The sequence below is a fragment of the Neovison vison genome, chromosome 13 (assembly GCF_020171115.1).
Source record: "Neovison vison isolate M4711 chromosome 13, ASM_NN_V1, whole genome shotgun sequence".
In the NCBI taxonomy this organism is placed as follows: Eukaryota; Metazoa; Chordata; class Mammalia; order Carnivora; family Mustelidae; genus Neogale; species Neogale vison.
The window spans coordinates 27,686,153-27,708,501 of NC_058103.1; the positions used below are offsets into that span (position 1 = coordinate 27,686,153).

The following is a 22,349-nucleotide window of genomic DNA, read 5'->3' on the forward strand; positions in this document are numbered from 1 at the left end:
AAGCAGGGAGCCCAATGCAGGGCTTGATCATGACCTGAGCCAAAGGCAGACACTTAATGACTGAGCCACCCAGGTGCCCCAGGAAATCACTTTTTACCTTTTGGGGTAATAATCAGGGCTGCCAAGGGTATGGGAAATAGGCACTGTTATGCATTGCTGACAGGTATATAAATTGTTACTACCTTTCTATAAGGCATTATCTAACAAAATTTAAAATGCATATATCATTTGAATACTCAGAAGTTACCAAAGAGATATGCACATTTACACATTTATATAATAGCACAGATAAAAGAATATTCATTGTAAACATTGTATTTAATAGCATAAAACTGGAAAAACCTAAAGTCTCATCAATAATGGACTAGGAAGATAGTAAAATAGAATTCTGAGGTCACTTCCTGCCATGTATACCTGGAAGCAAGAGTTACATATAATGCACGTCACTCTGAAAACAACCTTAAGATGAGCAGAACAGATCAACTACAGCCAACAACACAAAGAAGCAGCCAAAATGAGAAGGGTTGGAGGACAAGAGATGTGGTCAGATACCACAGCTCCAGCATAAGGACCCACAAGCAGGAGGACATACGGAGGTCTACCCTGAGGAAAAAGGGGATCAAACCCCACATTAGGTACTCTAGGCCCTAGGTAGCTACACTGGAAAGATGAGCTCCTGTAATGTCTGGCTTTGAAAATAAGCAGGGCGTGACTCCAACAGCTTTGAAAATCAGCAAGACTTAACTCCAAAGAGCCAGAGAGTTACTGGGACTCTTAAGACAGCTCTTAAAGGGACCAGCACAATTTATCACCTGATCAGAGACCCAGGGAAGCAGCAGTAGTTTGAAAAGTCTCTCCAAAAGAGATTAACTTTAGGGTGCATGTTAGAGGAGCAGTAATCTGTAGGAGTCTTCTCTGGTAATGGAAGTACTAGCAGGTACCATTCTCTTGCCCTCCTTAAGCCTAGCTGACATCCTGTATTTATCTTGCTAGTACTACTTGCCCTGAAGTGGGCTTGCCCTATGGACCCACCTCACCCAACCTACCTGCCCTGGCAAATGCCTCTCCAAATTGACTCCCACTCCACCACACCTGGTGAATAGCCTCAGTCAGCGCTGATGTCTCCCTAAAGTGACAACCACCCCGCCACACCTGGCAGCCTAGGCCAGACAAGTGCCCCTCCAAAATGAATCTTGCACGAGGAAAGGGGGCCAGCCCCACCCACCAGCATTCCCACATCAGTTGTGGCCCAATCACAAGAGGTTGCACACAGCCCACACACAGGATACGCCAGGGGCATCTGGTTCTGGTAACCAGGGTAGATTACACTACTGGGCTCTGCAGGACACCTTGTACTTAAGGCCACTGTGTAGACCAGGAAATGTAGATGAACTACCTAATATATAAACACAGGGAGTCAGATAAAGTGAGACAAAGGAATAGGAATATGTGCCAAATAAAAGAATGAGACAAAACCTCAGAAAAAGAACAAAATGGAAAACAATCTTCCTGACAGAGTGTTCAAACTAATGGCTGTAAAGATGAGCACCAGACTGGATGAACTTATTGAGAACGTCAACAAGGAGAAAATATAAAGAAAAAACAACCAGAGCTGAAGAACACAGTAACTGAAAAAACAAAACACAAAACAAAACAAACAACAAACAAAACCCAAACCTAAAGGAAAGCAAGAGCAGATCAGAGGATGCAGAAGAAAGGATCAATAATCTGGAAGATCAGTAATCTGGGTCATGGAAACCACCCAAGCTGAAAAGCAAAAAAGAAAAAAAGAGTTTTAAAAAAATGAAGACAGGTTAAGGACCCCTGCAACATCAAGCATACTAACATCTGCATTACAGGGGTCCTAAAAGGAGAAGAAAGAGAGTAAAGGGCAGAAGACTTGCTTGAAATAATAGTTGAAAACTCCTTTAACCCAAGTAAAAAAAACAGACATCCAGGTCAAGGAAGCAGAGAGAGTCCCAGACAAGTTGAACCCAAGAAGTGTATACCAAGACACATAATAATTAAAACGGCAAAAGTTAAAACAAGAGGGAATCTTAAAAGCAGTAAGAGAAAACCAACTAGTTAAATACAGGAGAAACCCCATAAGGAAATTAGTTGACTTTTCAGCAGAAACTTTACAGGCCAGAAGAGAATGGCACAATACATTTAAAGTGTTGAAAGGAAGAAACCCAAAGCCAAGAATAATCTGCCAGGCAAGATTATTATTCAGAACTGAAGAGAGAAAGAGTTACACAGACAAACAAAAGTTAAAGGAGTTCATTACCACTAAGCCAGCCTTACAAGAAAGGTTAAGTGACTTCCTTAAGCAGAAAAGACCATGACCAGCCAAATATTATGAAACAAAAAATTTTCACTGGTAAAAGCAAACACAAAATAAAGGTAGGATACCAATCATTTATAAAGCTAATAATAGGGTTAAAAGATAAAAGTAGTAAAATCAATTATATCTACAAAAATTAGGTAAGGGACACATAGAATAGAAAGATGTAAAATACGACATCATACACAAAATACAAAAGAGGAAATAAATATGAAGTGCTTTTATTTATCTATTTCTTAAGTAGGCTCCACACCCAGCCTAAAGCCCAACTTGGGGCTTGATCTTACAACCCTGAGATCAAGAACTGAGCTGACACTGAGTCTGACGTTAATCAACTGAGACACCCATGCACACTTGTAGTGCTTTTAGAATAGGTTCAAACTTAAGTGGTCCCCAACTTAATATATGGTGCTATATATTAAGACACTATATTCAAATCTCATGGTAACCACAAACCAAAACCTGTAATAGATACACAAAAGATAACAAAAAAAGGAATCTATGCAGAATACTAAAGAAAGTTATCAAACCACATGTGAAGAGAGCAAGAGAAAAAGAGAACAGAGAAGAACTAAAAACCAATTAACAAAATGGCAATAAGTACATACCTATGAATAATTATGTTTTAATTTTTATTTTCATTTCAGTGTAGTTAACACACAGTGCTGTATTCGCTTCAGGTGCACAATATAGTGATTCAACAATTCCATATATTACTCAGTGCTCATCCAAGGTAACTGTACTCTTAATCCCATTCACCTATTTCACCCATTCCCCCCATCCACCTCCCCTCTGGTAACCATATGTTCTCTATAGTTAAGAGTCTATTTTTGGTTTGTCTTTTTTTTCCCCCTCACTTTGTTAATTTTTTTTTCTTAAATTCCACATACGAGTGAAAGCACATGGTATCCGTCTTTCTCTGATTGGCTTATTTGGTTTAGCGTTATAGTCTATAGATGCATCCATGTTGTTGCAAATGGCACTGTCTCGTTTTTTATGGCTGAATAATATTCTATTGTATGTACATATCGCTTCTTATCCATTCATCTATTGATGTACACACTTAGGTTGCTTCCTAACTTGGCCATTGTAAATAATGTGACAGTAATAACAAAGGAGTGCACATATCCTCATAAATTAGTGTCTTTTTAATTCTTTGGGTAAATACCCAGCAGTGCAATTACTAGATAGTAGGGTAATTTATTTTTTTCAGGAACCTCCACATTGTTTTCCACAGTCGCGGCAGCAGTTCGCATTCCCAGTGCACAAGGGCTCCTATTTCTCCACATCCTTGTCAACACTTGTTTATTTTAGCCATTCTGACAGCTGTGAGATGATATCTCATTGTCGTTTTCATTTGCGTTGCCCTGATGATGAGTGATGCTGAGCATCTTTTTCATATTTCTGTTGGCCACCTAGATATCTTCTTTGGAGAAATGTCTGTTCACATCTCTTGCCTATTTTTTAACTGCATTATTTTTTTTCCTTGATGAGTTGTAGGATTTCTTTATATATATTAGATACTAGCCCTTTAATGAATATGTTATTTGCAGATATCTTCTCCCACTCATTAGGTAGTCTTTTAGTTTTTTTTCATTGTTTCCTTTGCTGGGCAGAAGCTCTTTATTTTGATATAGTCACAATAGCTTATTTTTGCTTTTGTTTCCCTTGCCTCAGGAGACATATCTAGAAAGATGTTGTGGCCAATATTAGAGAAATTACTGCCTGTACTCTCTTCTAGGATATTTATAGTTTCAGGTCTTACATTTAGGACTTTAACCTATTTTGAGTTTGTTTCTGTGTGTGGTATAAGAAAGCAGTTTCATTATTTACATGTCACTGTCCAGTTTTCCCATCACCATTTGTTGAAGAGACTTTTTCCCCATAGTATATTCTTGCCTCCTTGATTGAAGATAAATTGATCATCTAACTGAGGGTTTATTTCTGGGCTTTCTATTCTGTTCCATTGATGTGTCTATTTTTGTGCCAGGAACATACTGTATTGATTCCTATGGATTTACAATATAACTTGAAGTCCAGAATTGAGATAGCTCCAGTATTTTCTTTTTCAAGATTGCTTTAGGTATTTGGGTTCTTTTCTTTTTTTTTTTTTTTTAAAGATTTTTTATTTATTTATTTGACAGAGAGAGATCACAAGTAGGCAGAGAGAGAGAGAGGAGGAAGCAGGCTCCCTGCTGAGCAGAGAGCCCGATGCGGGACTCGATCCCAGGACCCTGAGATCATGACCTGAGCCGAAGGCAGCGGCTTAACCCACTGAGCCACCCAGGCGCCCCGGGTATTTGGGTTCTTTTGTGGTTCCATAAACATTTTAGGATTATTTATGCTAATTCTGTGAAAAATGCTGTTGTTATCTATATAGGGGTTACATTGAATCTGTAGATTAGTTTGGGTAGTATAAACATTTTAACAATATTTGTTCTTCTAATCAACAAGCATGGAATGTCTATTTCTTTCTGTCACCTTCAATTTCTTTTATCCAAGATTTATAGTTTTCAGAGTAGCAGTCGCTCACCTCTTTGGTTAAGATTATTCCTTTTATTGTTTTTGGTACAATTATAAATGGGGTTGTTTTCTTAATTTCTGTTTCTGTTGTTGTAATACTGGTGCAAAAGATTTCTGTATGCTGATTTTGTAAACTTCCTGTATTCACTAATCAATTCACTAGCAGTTTTCTTGCAGAATACTTACAATTTTCTATATATAATATCATGTCCTCTGCGAAGAGTGGAAGTTTTACTTCTTCCTTACCAATATGGATCCCTTTTATTCCTTTCTCTTGTGTGATTCCTGTCTAGGACTTCCAGTTCTATGTTGAATAAAAGTGGTGAGTGTGAACATCCTTGTCTTGTTCCTGACCTTAGGGGAAAAGCTCTGTTTTTCCCCATTGAGTATGATGTTAGCTTGGGTTTTTCATATATGGTCTTTATTATGTTGAAATATGTTCCCTCTAAGCCCACTCAGAGTTTCCATCACGAATGGATGTTCTACTTTGTCAAATGCTTTTTCTGTATCTATTAAAATAGATGCCGATCTTCTGTATTTATCCTGTTATTGATGTGATTTATCACATTGATTTGCAAATACGGAATCACGCTTGCAAACCAGGAATAAACCCCACCTGACTATGGTGAATGATTTTTTTAATGTATTATTGGATTTGGAATGCTAATATTTTATTCAGGATTATCACACCTGTGTTCACTAGAGATACTAGCCTGTTTGTGGACTCTTTACATGGTTTTGGTACAGGGTAATGCTGGCCTCACTGAATGAATTTGGAAGTTTTCTTTACTGTAATACTTTTTTGGAAAAGTTTGAGAAGAATAGGCATTAACTCCTCTTTAAGTGTTTGCTGAATTCACCTGTGAAGCCTCTAGACTTTTGTTTGTTGGGTGTTTTTGGATTACTGATTCAATTTCACTGCTGGTGATCAGTCTGTTCAAATTTTCTATTTCTTCTGTTTCAGTTTGGTAAGTTTCATGTTTCCAGGAATTTATCCATTTTTTCTATATTGTCCAGTTTGTTGGCATATTATTTTTCATACTACTCTCTTATAATCTTTCAAATTCCTGTGGTGTCTGTTTTTACCTCTCCTCTTTCATTTCTGATGTTGAGTCTTTTTTTTTTTTTTTTTTTGATGAGTCTGGCTGGAGGTTTATCAATTAATTTTTTTTAAGACTTTATTTATTTGCCAGACAGAGATCACAAGTAGGCAGTGAGGGGGGCGGGGGGGAGGGAAGCAGGCTCCCTGCTGAGCAGAGAGCCCGATGTGGGGCTCGATCCCAGGACCCTGGTATCATGACTGGAGCTGAAGGCAGAGGCTTTAGTCCTCTGAGCCACCCAGGTGCCCCTCAATTTTGTTAATTTTTTCAAAGAACCAACTCCTGGTTTCACTGATCCATTCTACTGTTTCTTTAGTTTCTGTATCATTTATTTCTGCTCTAATCTTTGTCATTTCCTTATTTTTGCTGGATTTGGGTTGTGTTTTTCTCTAACTCCTTTAGGAGTATGGGTAGATTGAGTCTTTTCTGCTTCTTGAAGTAGGCCTATAGTGTTGTAAGCATCCCTCTTAAAACTGCTTTTGCTGCAGCCCAAAGGCTTTGGACCATTGTGTTTTCATTTTCATTTCTCTCGACGAATTTTTAAATTTCTTCTTTGATTTCTTGGCTGACCCATTTTTTTTTTAACCTCCAAGATTTTATTTAAATTCAAGTTAGTTAACATGTAGTGTAGTATTGGTTTCAGCAGAACTCAGTGATTTAGTTGAGTTACATATAACATCCAGTGCTCATCACAAGTTTCCTCCTTAATGCCCATCACCAATTTAACCCATCCACTGACCCACCTCCTCTCCAGCAACCCTCAGTTTTGTTCTCTATAGTTAAGAGTCTCTTATGGTTTGCTTCCTTCTCTGTGTTTTTGTTTTTTGTTTTTAAGATTTTATTTATTTATTTATTTGACAGAGATCACAAGTAGGCAGAGAGGCAGGCAGAGAGAGAGGAAAGAAAGCAGGCTCCCCACTGAGCAGAGAGCCCGATGTGGGGCTCGATCCCAGGACCCTGGGATCATGACCTGAGCCGAAGACAGAGGCTTTAACCTACTGAGCCACCCAGGTGCCCCCTTCTCTGTTTTTATCTTATTTTACTTTTCCTTCTTTCCTTTACATTCATCTATTTTTTTTCTTAAATTCCACTTGAGTAAAATCATATGGTATTTGTCTTTCTCTGACTTATTTCACTTAATATATTTTTGTTCTATCCACATTATTGCAAATGAAAATATTTCATTCTTTTTGATGGCTGAGTAATATTCCTGTGTATTTGTATGTGTAGATATGTATGTATATGTGATATATATATATCATATATACACACACACACACGCACAAACATATCTTTTTTATCCATTCATCAGTCGATGGAGATATGGGCTCTTGACATAATTTGGCTGTTTTTGATAGTGCTGCTATAAACACTGGGTGCTTATACCCTTTCAAATCAATATTTTTGTATCCTTTGGATAAATACCTAGTAATGCAAATGCTGGGTCACAGGGAAGTTCATACTTTTAACTTTTTGAGGACCCTATATACTGTTTTCCAGAGTAACTGCACCAGTTTGTGAAGAATATAGTCAAAATTGTAATAACTCTGTGTGGTGACAGAGGATAACTATAGCCATTGTGGAGAACATCTTGTAAAGTATATTAATTGCTGAATCACTATGTTGTACATCTGAAACTAATGTAATACTGTATGTCAACTATAATTTTAAAAAAATGATTCAGTCGAATAAATTACAGTATATCCATGCAATGGAATTTTTTACACAATTTTTTAAAATTTTATTTGACAGAGAGAGAGAGAGATCACAAGTAGGCAGAGAGGCAGGCAGAGAGAGGGGTAAGCAGGCTCCCTGCTGAGCAGAAAGCCTGATGCAGGGCTTGATCCCAGGACCCTGAGATCATGACCTGAGCCAAAGGCAGAGGCTTTAACCTACTGCGCCACCGAGGTGCCCCTGCAGCGGAATTTTTTAAAAGATTTTTATTTGAGAGAGAAAAAGTGTTTAAGTGTGGTGGGAGGGCAGATGGAGAAGCAGACTCCCCACTGAGCAGGGAGTCTGACATGGGGCATGATCCCAGGACCCCGGGATCATGACCTGTGCTAAAGGTAGACACTTAACTGACTGAGCCATATAAAATTCCATATAATATTCCATGAGCCATTCCATATAGTGGAATATTATATGGTTATTAAAGAGGCAGAAATAGCTGGGTACATTTTGCTATGTAGCTAACTCCAACTTATTAAGAGAAAAAAATCTTATAAGCTGTTAATTCTACTAAGTACCTATTAATTATGTTCATTTGTTATATTTTAAGCTGTTAATATTTAAATTGAAGTTTTTTGATTCAGTTATTGTTATGTTTCTCTAAGGACAAATTCCAGCCTATGAAATTACATTTTAATTTGCTTACCTGACTGAACGATCATCACTTCCAGTCACAGCCAAAGGTTTTGTAGGATGGACAGCAAGTGCCCAAAGTTCACCTTCACAGTGTCCTTGCATAATGAGGAAAGGTTTATTTCTTTCATGCACCACAATTTCGAAAATTTCACTGTCCTGTGTTCCAACTAGAATATGGTCACCTCGCCAACAAACACTCCTCACAGACAACCCTAATCAAAAGTAAATTGTATTTAAGATAAATCTGTTATAATGCCAATCTGCTAAATCAATTTAATTTCTGCACCTTTTATACCTTATATGTAAGATAAAAGGAATCTGCAAGTCTTTGACCCACACATTTTCTTCAATTATGCAGGTTGTTTGCTACATGGAATGATACGTCCACATAGCAAATGATATGATATACCCAATTTCTACGCATCCTTCAGGACATACATTCTTCTTACTTCTTAGAAAATTTCAGTCATAGTCTGACCACTTCTTCAGCCAAGATCTTATAACACAGTCTCCACAATACAAAAAGTAACTATTCAGGAAATACCTTTACAGAATTGTATTATTTTTTCTTATAATAATCTGACTTTTCATGTGTCTACATTTCACTTCTTCCATCTGCTCATAAAATCATTAGAAAGAGAGACTTCTACTCTTTCTACATATTCCACAATCCCTTTTGTAACCTCAGGAAAGCTAGTGCTTCTGTTTTCTCATCTGTATAATGTGGCCAACATAAAGGTGCTGTGGACTTCACAATGTTCTTGTGAGGGCCAAATAAGAAAAAGTGTCAAATTATTTTGCAGACTTTAAGGTACAATAATGCTCAGCAAAACTAATGAAAATAACATAACAGTTAACATTTACTGGATGATTATTATGTCCCAGGCACTTTTAAACATTTTACATATATTAAATTAGCTCATTTAATCCTATGAGATAGTTATTCTCACTTATAGATGAGATTAAATATGTGGCCTAAGGCCACACACATAGTGACTGAAATAAGGCTTAAACACAGACCTCTGCAACTTCCAATCCTATTCCTATACAAGTGAATAAAAGGTTTTTTAATAGTGATTGTTTTATTATATCAATTTTTTAAATCCCCAAAGAAGAAAATATCTTCCAATTGTTGACAAATTTGGATGAAAAAAAAAACCCCACATCTATATGCATTTAAATCATCCTGAACAAAATATTCTCCACACCTCAACACACTTTTCAACAGTTGCTAAATAGTTACATTTGACATTCTACTAGTAAAATATTTTCAAAATCCAAGGTTACCTAAGCAAGCACTTGTCACATCTCTAAGTTCCATCATAAGCATTAGATATACAAAAGAATCCTTGTCATAACAGTAAACATAGACTGTCTTTAGGCAAATTCACCTCTCAATAAAGGGAGTGCAATTAAAAGCACACAGTACATGAGGGCAAATTTGAGTCTCATTTATACTTACAAAACATAAATTTATATTTATTAAAAGAAACAGACAATCTTGGCTATATTTAGAATTCGCCTAGTAGTGAGACATTGGTTTTGTTATTACCTTTGTATCCCTGGTCTGTTTCCCTGAGATCAATCACAGTAATCGGTTTAAAAGTTAAATCCCAAAGACGAATACAGCCATCTCTGCCACCAGTAGCAAAGCCTTCTTCACAAGCATTCATACTAAAAATTCCTGCCTAGCAGAGAAAAAAAGTAATTTAACAATATATACTCATTAAGAAAATCTGTGTGTAGGTAGAAACACTTTAAAAGAGTTTGATATGACATCGGAATATCAGAAAACACAAATTATATATATATATATATGAAAACAATATATGCATAACCAATAGCATGGAGAACAAGGGGCGTTAGAGAGGAGTAGGGAATTTGGGTAAACTGGAAGGGGAGGTGAACCATGAGAGACTATGGACTCTGAAAAACAATCTGAGGGGTTTGAAGTGGCCAGGGGGTGGGAGGTTGGGGTACCAGGTGGTGGGTATTATAGAGGGCACGGCTTGCATGGAGCACTGGGTGTGGTGAAAAAATAATGAATAATGTTTTTCTGAAAATAAATAAATTGAAAAAAAAAACCAATATATGGTCAATGACATGGGCATAATGTAAAGTTAAACCTACACCACATATAAATATGAATTATAGACATAAAATTCTAAAGTTCTTATTTATTTGACAGAGATCACAAGTCGGGAGAGAGGCAGGCAGAGAGAGAGGAGGAAGCAAGCTCCCTGCTGAGCAGAGAGCAGATGCAGATGTGGGGCTCAATCCCAGGATCCCGGGATCATGACCTGAACTGAAGGCAGAGGCTTTAACCCACTGAGCCACCCAGGCACCCTTAGACATAAAATTTTAAATGTAAGAAATAAGTATGTTAAAAAAGAAAAGAACACTTACATAACTTTGAACTATGAGAGAACTTTTATGCAAGGCAGGTTACCCAAAAACCACAAAGGAAAACAATTTTTCATATGAGAAAAGATATCATAAGCAAAGACAAACAGATTGGGGAGATATCTATAATGTGTAGGGCTGTTGAAGGGTTAACATCCCTAATATATAAGTGAATTCAGAGAATCAAACACAAAGACAACAAAAAAGAACAAAGGGTAATAACAACCAATTAATAGAAAAGGAATGTCAAGTAGCCAATAAATATATGAAATTTCACAAATAGGAAACAACTAAAACAAGAAGTTACTATTCTGCAGCCAGAAAGCAACCCAAAATTTACAAAAGTGGTCACATCCTGTACTGAGGTGTACAAGGAAGAAACTGGTATTTTTATGCACTAATGAGGAAAACAGGAGTTGCTGCAATCTTTGTGGAAAAGAATCTGGTATTTCTGGTCTTCAGACATTTTGCTCAAAGCAAGTCCTGTTCTAAGTGGTTCTTCAATATATGTAATATGTGATATATTATCTATTTAATAGTGGGTCATATTAATACATTTAATAACTTCTCTACTTGAGATCTCACTGCTAATCATGTGGCAGCTTTGCACTCTCTAGTTTCCTTCTCTATGTAAGAGACCCAACTACTAAAAATCCTTAATCAAAAAAAAAAAAAAAAAAACTACAAGGTTTTAACAACAGATTCCCCTCCCCCAGATTTGTTAACTTTTTTAATATGAAAATCTCATGAATTACAAAAATTAAATTTCTTTGCCACTCAATAAAAAAATGATATTAAAATTAAAAAGGTATTGTTTTCTAGAATTGTCCCCAAATTTCCCACTGGTAAATTAGCCATAAGAATACTAGCTTTAGGGGTACCTGGGTGGTTCAGTCGGTTAAACAGTGGCCTTTGGCTCAGGTCATGATCCCAGGGTCCTGGGATCGAGTCCCACATGGGGCTCCTTGCTCAGCTGGGAATGTGCTTCTCCCTCTGCCTGTCCCTCCCCTTCCCCCTGCTTGTGCTCATGCTCTCTGTCAAATAAATAAATAAAATCTTTAAAACAAAACAAAAAAAGAGTACTAACTTTACTCTAATGTAGTTAACCTAGAATGCTTTTGTTGAATTTAATAAACTTTTTATCAACACTATGAGAAAGATACCATACTGGAGCAACGATTTAAACAAGTTACTAATTATACTAATTTAATGAATATCCATGTGTCTAATTGCATAATGTTTCTTCATTGAAATCTTGAAAACAAACATTTAATTCAGTTAGAACAGCATTTTTTAAGTAACTGAAGTGACTAGAAAGTCTGCTGTATTATACAATCTTTTGTTCTAGGATAAGAAGTTAAGTAGTTATCTAAAGGTGTTCAAAATATGTAAATATACTTACAGTATGGGCTCCTTGTATTGTCCTTATAAGATTGATTCCTTTCCAAACATATATATCCCCATTAAGTGCACCAGAATATGTTAATTCATCCCTTGCACAGGCCAGGCACAAAATTGTTTGAAGGTCACCAGTCTTACCAAAGACCCCTCGTTTTGGGGTCAGAGCATTTCCACATAAACTCCAGAACTAAAAGGTACACAGTATCATCAAATTACCAAAGAATGCTTATAAAATAAAGGAAAATATTTCTAATACTGTGAAGCTATATTAGAGCAGCAGACCAAAAATTACCTAAGAAATCCCCTTACAAAACATTAGCATTCAAATGTTCACATCCTCATCCTAGTGTTGTCAATAGCTATATTATAGTAGACAAGTCACTGGTTTCAATCCTTATCTGTAAGAATAAGGGGGGTGAGCTAGATTATTTTTAAAATAGGCTACACTTCCCTCCTTTGGTCTCTGGAAAAAATCTACTTGAAACTCCAACAAGTGAAAGAGCTGGTTATGTGTTAGCAATGAAAATGAAGATGATATACACTAATAGGAAGGAGGACCAAACCTAACATTCAATCTTTGGTGAAGTAAAGATGGGGAAAAAAATGTTGCTCTCATTGATATTTCAAAGCTGAGCAATTCCTTTACTTGTAAAGCTTAAAAATAAAAGAGATATATATTTGGAATAATTTGTTCATTTTTAGGAGAAAACAGGAAGTCAAACATAAATCTTTATGACCAGGGTTTTTGTTCTTTTATGTGGATTCAGGTAAATTTTAATAGTTTGCAGAAAGAAATAAAGAAACAAAAATGGAACAGAGCAAGGATATAAGAAGAGTTTTACACAAAGATATTTGGCCCAGAGAATAAATTCAACTTTATAATAAGTAAATTACCACTTAAAGTAACATAATTTGTTGATAATAAAGATCATATCTCATCTTTCAGATCTTATTTCAAGACCTAAAGATCTTAAAACCAGAAGCCTCAAAAAACTAAAAATTGTGATGCTTATCCATTTAAATAGTAATGAACGCTTTTAATCAATGAAACTTTATGATTTTTAATTCTAAAAGCTCCATGATTCCTGTGCACAAGGATCACTAGTTCTCTTCTATTCCAGCAAATTCAACAAATCCTTCCTTTCAGTCTATTATTTTCATCTAGATGAGTGATTCTCAACTTTGGCTGCACATTAGACTCACCTGAGGGAAATTATAAAACATGGTATGCTTGGGTCCCCACCAAGGTAAATGGACAAAGAATCTCTGAAGAGTAAAACCCAGGTAACTAAATAATTTTCACACTCAGAGTAAAGAACTATTGTTCTATAATTGAGATCAATGCCATCTAATAGAATTTTCTGTGGTGATGAATATATTCTCTACATATACTGTCCAGTAGAGTAACCACTGGATACATGTGAACCTTAAGCATTTGAAATGTGACTGGAATGACTGAAGAAATGATTAAATTTTATTTAACTTAAATTTAATTAACTTAATTTAAATAGCTACATGTGGCTAATTGCTACTATACTGGACAAGGAAGTTCTAGATCATCTTTGGGACTTAGTGTCCTCACACATATTGCCTACAAAGAGATTTACCCTGCTTTTCATTGACTCTACCAAAAGAAAAGAAATGTAACTCATAGTAAAAATACAGTTTAATTCAGAAAAATAGTTTGTTTAAAACCTGAAAATGGAACTTTCAGTTTTATTTACAATATAAAACAGTAAGATCTGTTTACTTATTAATTTTCCAATAAAAATAGTATTTTCTATCAAGTACTACCTCAAACATCATTTGTTCATCAGAGATGAAAAAAACAAAAATTTCTACCTTCACAGTGCTTATACTATGTACCTGAAAGCTAACATAGAGCCTTTTGCTACTGAGTATTTGTACAAAAATATTTAATACTCTTCATTATCAAATCAGTACCAAAATATCAAAACCAAACTTGCAGTGGCAGCTAAAGATGCTCTGGAGAAAATGTGAATGGAAGTGAGCATATCAAAGAATGTGAACAGAGAACCTTACTTACTAGGAATTAACTTCTGCAAGGAACTGTTAAATTAGATGATGGAAGAAAAACAAGCACTTCCAATCTGCACCAGGGATTTAACAGTAACTGTTATATGGGCTTCAAAATCTGAACTACAATTGTAAAACAAAACTCAGAGCTTTCGGGGCGCCTGGGTGGCTCAGTGGGTTAAGCCGCTGCCTTCGGCTCAGGTCATGATCTCAGGGTCCTGGGATTGAGTCCCGCATCCGGCTCTCTGCTCGGCAGGGAGTCTGCTTCCTTCTCTCTCTGCCTGCCTCTCTGCCTACTTGTGATCTCTGTCTGTCAAATAAATAAATAAAATCTTTAAAAAAAAACAAAACTCAGAGCTTTCATAAGCAAAATAAACTGTGACTACAAAGGCTAAGGTCAAATCAGAGAGTAAATATAGAGAAAGTAAAAGATAACACTTTCAGAAAGATGACCATATGCTAGGAACTACAAGCACTTGAATAAATACTGCCTTATTTAATCCACTCTATAAGACACACTTTTAAAATGTGAAAAAAGCTCAACGAGGCTACATGACTAATCCCAGGTCAAACAATGCTAAGTGTGGCAAAGCCAACTCCGTCCATGATCTTTCTGCCACACCATCTTGTCTCTGTGAAAGAAACCTCTTACTTTTCTTGGTTTCCTATGCTCACATTTTGCTCTGTAAGGAAAACATGAGAAGACAAGATGAACACAATGAAGCCTACTTCACAAGACTGTAAATTTCTTTATGAACAGTGTTTTATTCATTCCCTACTCATACCTACATCCCTTATAGCGCCTCACATACAGTAACGACACAATAAATACCTGTTAGGTTGAACAACAGAACGTTAAAAATGTTGACATTTTAAAAATAAGTACTATCAAAATCCTAAGACTATCTAAGTTGTAAATAGTGTGGTAGCACTATTAGCAGCAGAGAGTAAGTACACATGTCTATTATAAAATAAGACCCTTCTAGTACCTTGATATGTTTTACACCACAGCTGACAAGTTTATTTGGCTGGTACAAATCCCAAGAGATATCAAATATCTGCAAACAAATCAGATTCATGGTTAAAATACTTATTTTCAGAATCATTTAAGAATCCATCCAAAAGACCAAAAACCCCAAAACCCTACCATCATAAAACAATATTCCTCACTAAATAATAATCAGAATCCCATACTTCACAATCTTATGAGAAATATGTAAATGATATGAACAAAACTATTTCTTAACTTCAATGAACTTTCCAAAACAACCTGTTTTTAATTTTTAAAAGAAATTTGTCTATAAGTAATAAGAAGAGTTCAACAGAACTACAGCATAAGGCAGGTACCTACATAATTTTTATAGAGGCAAGATACTGAATGTACATTTAACACTTATATAGCTATAAACAGAGAACTTTAAGTATGTGAAATAGAGTACATTTTTATAGCTTTCTATCATACAGATCTACTTACATAAATAATCACAATATTTATTTCACGGTATAAATTCTGTTTTTATTTTTTAGCTTTATTGTTTATGGATCAAACAAAACTAACCTATATTTAAGTTATGGAGATCTCAAGCTTTGTTCTTTGTTCTTCTCCCAAAACTCAAAATATATACAAACCATTTTTGTTATAAGAGCAAACAATAAAAAACCCAGCTGAAATAAAATATACATTAGAATCATGCACTTTAATAATAAAAACTAATGATCGAAAAATAATTTCATAGCAGAAAAAATCATTAGTCTTTATCATGTTTCTTTGACACCTACCTACATAATCGCCTAAGATGCTTATTATCTTTAAAAATTTACAAAATTATTAAATAAATTGGAAAAATAAAAATGTACAAAATTATTCTCTTCAGTGATAATAAAGAATATATCTTATAAATTAATGTTTAACAACTCACCACGACAGATTACATGAAAACCATTTTGTGCAACTTAAAAATATTAACCACCAAAATACTCTAAAAATTCTGACAATACCATCTTTTAAAATAATCTATTTACTAAATCCAAAGTGTGAACTACTTCGATCTAAGTATACACAATTGTCTAATAATAAGTGTACCTAACACTTTAATTATCTAAATTGTGTGAATGTGTAACAGGCCCCTTTGAGAATCGGCTAAAAGAAAAGTATATTTACCAAAATGCAAATACACACAAAATTTTCTAAACAACTTTTTAGATTCATAGATTCCATTGCCCCCGCCAGCTGCCCCAGAATTAATGACTACATCTCCTGTGCTGGTTCAGATTAGAATTTTACTACACACAAAAATAATGAGAGATTTTTAAGGGTTTATGATAAAGTTTTTGATGTATGTTTATGAAAGTAGTAGAATATTTAATTAAAAAGCTGACTACAAAGTGTTTTCTATATTAACTTAAACAGCTTAGAATAAGGAATATATTTTTAGTAAGTTTCCAAAGTAAAAAATGTTAGTGCTCTTAAAATTTTTTAATAATATATACAATTCAAATTCTCACATGCAATACCATGTTTCACTTTAATTATGATACATATATAACAAACGAGTGATAAAACTTTATAGACCCTAAGCATGAGCTGTTTAAATTTTAAAATGGAGGTCTGAATAACTTAAAATTCATCATTCTGCTGAAGCAAACAACGGTTAAAAGTTTTATGCTATCACTTCACATATTGAGTTCTATTTTTGAGTACTACTATATACATTCTAAAATTTTATGAATATTTGCAATTGTACTTTAAATTTTTAATTACCTATGAACTATCTGGTAATAACAAAGCATGGAAACATATCCCCTGGCTCTCCTCTTTTTCCCATCCAATAGCCAGTAGAAACCCCAATGGAGAATACTTACTCTATCTGTGTGACCAGGAGCCATAGATAACATTTTTCCCCTCTTCCAATCCCAAACACAAACTGCATTCTTTGAATCAAGTCCAACTGAAACCAAGCGCTGAATTATATCCAAGAAGTCCATGAGAGAATAAAAAGGCAAACAAATCAAAAAGAAACCAAATTATAAATGCAAACAAATTATCCTCATGGGTATTATAAACTTACACATCAAAACTTACACACTTATATTTTATATCAAAACTTACACATTTATATTATATAGACCTCACAGAGAAAGGCTGGATGTATTACATCTTGGTAATATCTGCATAAGTATAGTTCTTCACATTAAGAAACAGAAGAGAGACTTCTATTCTAACAGTAGGACTGACAAAATACCATAAACATCTCTCCTGCTAAAAACTAAAAATGTTGGATAAAAATGTAAAAACATGTTTTTAAATGTACTGCTGAGCTGTCAAGGAATTATGAAATCTGGAACAAAAACAAAGAGACTTCATATGGGAGTCCTGGAGGATAAGAGAGCTCCCATGTACACTTTATTCTAAGAGTACTAGCTAACTCCTGAGAAGCCTGATTTTTGTCCTGTAGGCTAAACGAAAATAGGAGATAAAGTTTAGGGCAAGTCAAACTACTGGGTATTTACCCCAAAAATACAGATGTAGTGAAAAGAAGGGCCATCTGTACCCCAATGTATATAGCAGCAATGGCCACGGTTGCCAAACTGTGGAAAGAACCAAGATGCCCTTCAACGGACAAATGAATAAGGAAGATGTGGTCCATATACACTATGGAGTATTATGCCTCCATCAGAAAGGATGAATACCCAACTTTTGTAGCAACATGGATGGGACTGGAAGAGATTATGCTGAGTGAAATAAGTCAAGCAGAGAGAGTCAATTATCATATGGTTTCACTTATTTGTGGAGCATAACAAATAGCATGGATGACAAGGGGAGTTAGAGAGGAGAAGGGAGTTGAGGGAAATTGGAAGGGGAGGTGAACCATGAGAGACTATGGACTCTGAAAAACAATCGGAGGGTTTTGAAGGGGTGGAGGGTGGGAGGTTGGGGGAACCAGGTGGTGGGTATTGGAGAGGGCATGGATTGCATGGAGCACTGGGTGTGCTGCAAAAACAATGAATACTGTTACGTTGAAAATTAAAGTAAAAAAAAAAGTTTAGGGCAAGTCCATAGTGTAGATCTGAACCTGAGACTTCTGACTAAAGCAGTGAACTCCTCAGAAGTAAGGGAAAACAAGAAACCACTCCTTTGAAAATAAAGGGGGGGGGGCCCACAATGCATGAAGGGAAAGACAATCCTCCCTGAAAATTGATAGTCAAAAGCAGCTTTCGTACAATCATAAGGCCTAACTCTACATTAATTACGAACTCCTCAAGTGGAAAATTTCAGAGTGGTCTGAGGGTTCTTCAAGCATCTTCAACAGTGTAGCAGAGTCAAATATAAATCCTATTTGGAGAACTGACACTTCAATCTGTCCCTCAAAGAATTCCTACAGGTAGCAATTCAGTAAATATAAAAATAAACAAACATCCCCAACCCCCATAGCCATGGGAAATAAGGGACTATGAGTAAGAATTAGCAAGTCAAGACAAATAGCAAAACCAGTCCTAGAAAACATCAGACATTGGAATTATGAGGTGAAGAGAAATAAAATTAAAGTTTCAAAGTATCTTCATTCGAGCAAAGAATAGGAGACTGTAAAAAGTATTCAAGGAGATATGAAGAAGCAAACGCAATTTTTAGAAATGAAAAATAAATTTAAAACAGTGGAGGAGTTAAACAGGCATTTAAAGGGAGATGAAGATACAGAGGTAAGAAGAGGAGACAGGAAGATGGAAACTGTGAGAGGGGTTAAGAAACACAAAAGATGGACTTTCAGCCACGGAGAAGTATTAGGATATGAACCTGCCCCCACTATAAACAACTAGAAAATTACAAAATGTATGAAACAAATGCTTTCAGACATTCATAAGAGGAAGTGAAGCCCTGTGAGCCCTGAAAGGGGAGAAACAAACAAGGTGAGACCTGCACTTGCCCCGGCTCTCATCTAGGAAGCAGTTTGCAAATTACAGCATAGAAAGGTAGAATCCAAACAGAGCCCAGGAGACTTGCTGATTTGAGAAGACAGAGCCTGGAGTTCAGAGAGGTCAAAACAGCTAGAATTCGTAGAGCAGAGAAAGAGCCCCAGAAAGTTTGTTTATGGGACCCTTTGAGAACACTAATCTTTGCATGCATTGGGTGAAATCTATGAGGCCATGCAAAGAACAAACTCTGGGGAATTTTAAAAAAGCAATTACTGAGGAGCTAAAGCCAAAAAATTGCCAGAGATCACAAAGGGTCAGGATCCCTTGAGTTCCCAATAACCAGAACATAGATACCTCTTTAAATTCACTAAGTATTCAATGACCCAGAAGTGTCACAACTTAGTGATGAAATTAAACCAATAATGTTAGAGAAAGAGCTACTCTAGCCCTGTCTTCCAAAAGCTTGAAAGCAAGCTTTCACAAGGATCAAACTAATCCACAAGGAACTTAACTACCTGCCAGAACAATGTCCAAAAGACTTTAAAGGAATACAACAAAATCAAGAATTCAGAATGTAACATACACAATGTCCACCATCCAATAAAACAAATTATTGGACATGTGAACAAAGAAGAAAATGTGACATATAATCAGGATAAGATCCATTAATAGAAGCAGACCTAAGAGGGGCAATTAGGTGGCTCAGTCATTAAGCATCTGCCTTTAGTTCAAGTCATGATCCCAGGGTCCTGGGATTGAGCCCGACATCTGGCTCCCCGCTCAGTGGGAAGCCTGCTTCTCCCTCTCCCACTCTCTCTGCTTATGTTTCCTCTCTTGCTGGGTCTCGGTCAAATAAATAAATAATATCTTAAAAAAAAAAAAAAAAAGAGAGACCTAAGAATCACAGGAATAATTAAAATTGAGACTTTAGCTATTAAAATGAAAATGTTCAAATGCTTAAGAAATATTTCAGGGCGCCTGGGTGGCTCAGTGGGTTAAGCCGCTGCCTTCGGCTCAGGTCATGATCTCAGAGTCCTGGGATCGAGTCCCACATCGGGCTCTCTGCTCAGCAGGGAGCCTGCTTCCTCCTCTCTCTCTGCCTGCCTCTCTGCCTGCTTCTGATCTCTCTCTGTCAAGTAAATAAATAAAATCTTAAAAAAAAAAAAAGAAATATTTCAGATTGTATTTTTATTTATTTTTTTTTTAAAGATTTTATTTATTTGTCAGAGAGAGAGAGAGTGAGCACAGGCAGACAGAATGACAGGCAGAGGCAGAGGGAGAAGCAGGTTCCCTGCTTAGCAAGGAGCCTGATGTGGGACTCGATCCCAGGATGCTGGGATCATGGCCTGAGCCGAATGCAGCTGCTTAACCAACTGAGCCACCCAGGCGTCCCTCAGATTATATTTTTAAGTAATCTCCACACCCAACGTGGGGCTCAAACCCACAACCCTGAGATCAAGAGTTGCGTGTTCCACTGACTAAGCCAGCCAGGAGCCCTGCTCAATAATTATTTTAAAACATACAAGGAATAAAATGAGAAATAAAAGACATAAAACAACACACAACTTGTAAAAATAAATGTTAAATTATGTGAAATAAAAATTCATTCCATAGGATTAATAGCAGCTTAGATCATTAAGAAAAGATAGATGAACTTGAAGACATAGCAACAAAAACTATCCAAAATAAAGCACAGAAAGAAAATGGAAAATAAATTAACAATGCCTTAGTTAACTTTAGAAAAACATCAAGTGATCTAACATACAGGTTATTTTAACTCCACAAGGAGAAGATGGAGGAAGAGACAAAACAAAACTGAAGAAATAATGGCTATAATTTTCTAAATGTGATGCACCCCATAAACCCAGAAATCTAAGAAGCTCAGTGAACTACCAGCAGAAATAATCAAACATAGAAAAAACATACATCAACACAAATGGTAGTCAAAGTGCCAAAACCAGTGCTAAAGAGAAAAATCTTAAAAGCAGCCAGAAAAAAAGACAATTTTGGTGGAGAGGATCAGAGATTAAAAAATTATCCTAGATTCCTCATCTGAAGCTATACAAGTCAAATGACAATGAATAACCTCTTTTAAAATGCTGAGAGGTGGGAGTGCCTGGATGACTCAGTCCATTTGGCTCTGGACTCTTGATTTTGGCTCAGGTCATGATCTCAGGGTCATGGACCAAGCCTGCAGTGGGCTCTGAGTACAGTGCAGAGTCGGCCGTCCCTCTCCCTCTGATCCTGGTCCTCCCCCACTTGCACCTTCCAATCTCTCTCTCTCAAATAAACAAATACATAAAATCTTTAAAATGCTGAGGGGAAAGGTAACATAGAATAGTATACCTACCAAAATTATCTTTGGAAAATTGGGTCAAAATAATGTTATTCAAGTAAACAGAAGGTGAGAAAATACACCATTGACAAATCTGCACTAGAAGATACAATAATGGAAATTTCTTCAGGCACACAGATATGATACATTTGTGAATGAAGAATGCCCAAATAATACGTAAATAAGGCTTTTGCTTTTAATTTTCTTTTAAAACTGTGTAAAGCAAAAATTACAGCTATAAAATTTACAAAATATGTGTAAGTAAAACAAATAACAATAGCACAGTAAACAAATGGAGAAACAAAACAGCAGAATACATGTTTTTCCACGATCTTTCCAAGTGCATATGAGCTTCGTGAAAATCACAAAATAAGCCTAAACAAATTAAAAAAATTAAAATACAGACTATGTTTTCTGACAAAAACAGAAATTAAAATAACAGGAAGCTATTCAGAAAACGCTCCAAATGGGTGGAAAATAACAATACACTTCTAAGTAACTGAAGGGTTAAAAAAGAAATCATAAGGATCAGCCCACAACACAAAATGTGAAAAGCACTGGTTTAGAAGCAGGGGTCAGCAAACTATAACACTCAAGCCAAATCCAGCCTGCACCCTGCTTTTGTAAATAAAGTTATATTGAAGCACAGCCATACCTATTCTTTTACAAGCTATGACTGCTTTCCCACTACAATGCAGAGCTGGGTAGCTGAGCCAGAGACTGTACGGTCTACAAAGCTTAAATATTTCCTATACGACTTGTTACAGAAAGTTTACTAATCTCTTATTTAAAGCATAGACACCGGTACCAGGCTACCTAGGTTCGAACACTAGCTACATTTCTCATGAACTGGATTACTTTCAGCAGTTATGCAGTCTCTTTGTATCTTGTTTCCTCACCTGTTAAGTGGGGATAATAAACATGTTTCATA

At 36.0% G+C, this 22,349-nt stretch overlaps 1 protein-coding gene across 11 annotated transcripts in view; it reads right to left on the reverse strand.

The window, feature by feature from the left end:
* Nucleotides 1-22,349, reverse strand: part of EML5 (EMAP like 5) — a 182,337-nt gene that overhangs the window by 125,198 nt on the left and 34,790 nt on the right. For 10 of the 11 annotated variants that reach the window (XM_044229512.1, XM_044229511.1, XM_044229510.1 and 7 more), the window contains 5 exons: nt 17,035-17,133; nt 15,162-15,230; nt 12,137-12,322; nt 9,884-10,019; nt 8,342-8,543 (listed from right to left, as the gene is read on the reverse strand). In XM_044229512.1, the coding sequence (XP_044085447.1) occupies nt 8,342-8,543; nt 9,884-10,019; nt 12,137-12,322; nt 15,162-15,230; nt 17,035-17,133 (692 nt within the window). Of the gene's footprint in view, nt 1-8,341; nt 8,544-9,883; nt 10,020-12,136; nt 12,323-15,161; nt 15,231-17,034; nt 17,134-22,349 lie in introns of those variants that run through there. The other variant, XM_044229514.1, reaches the window with a different exon arrangement.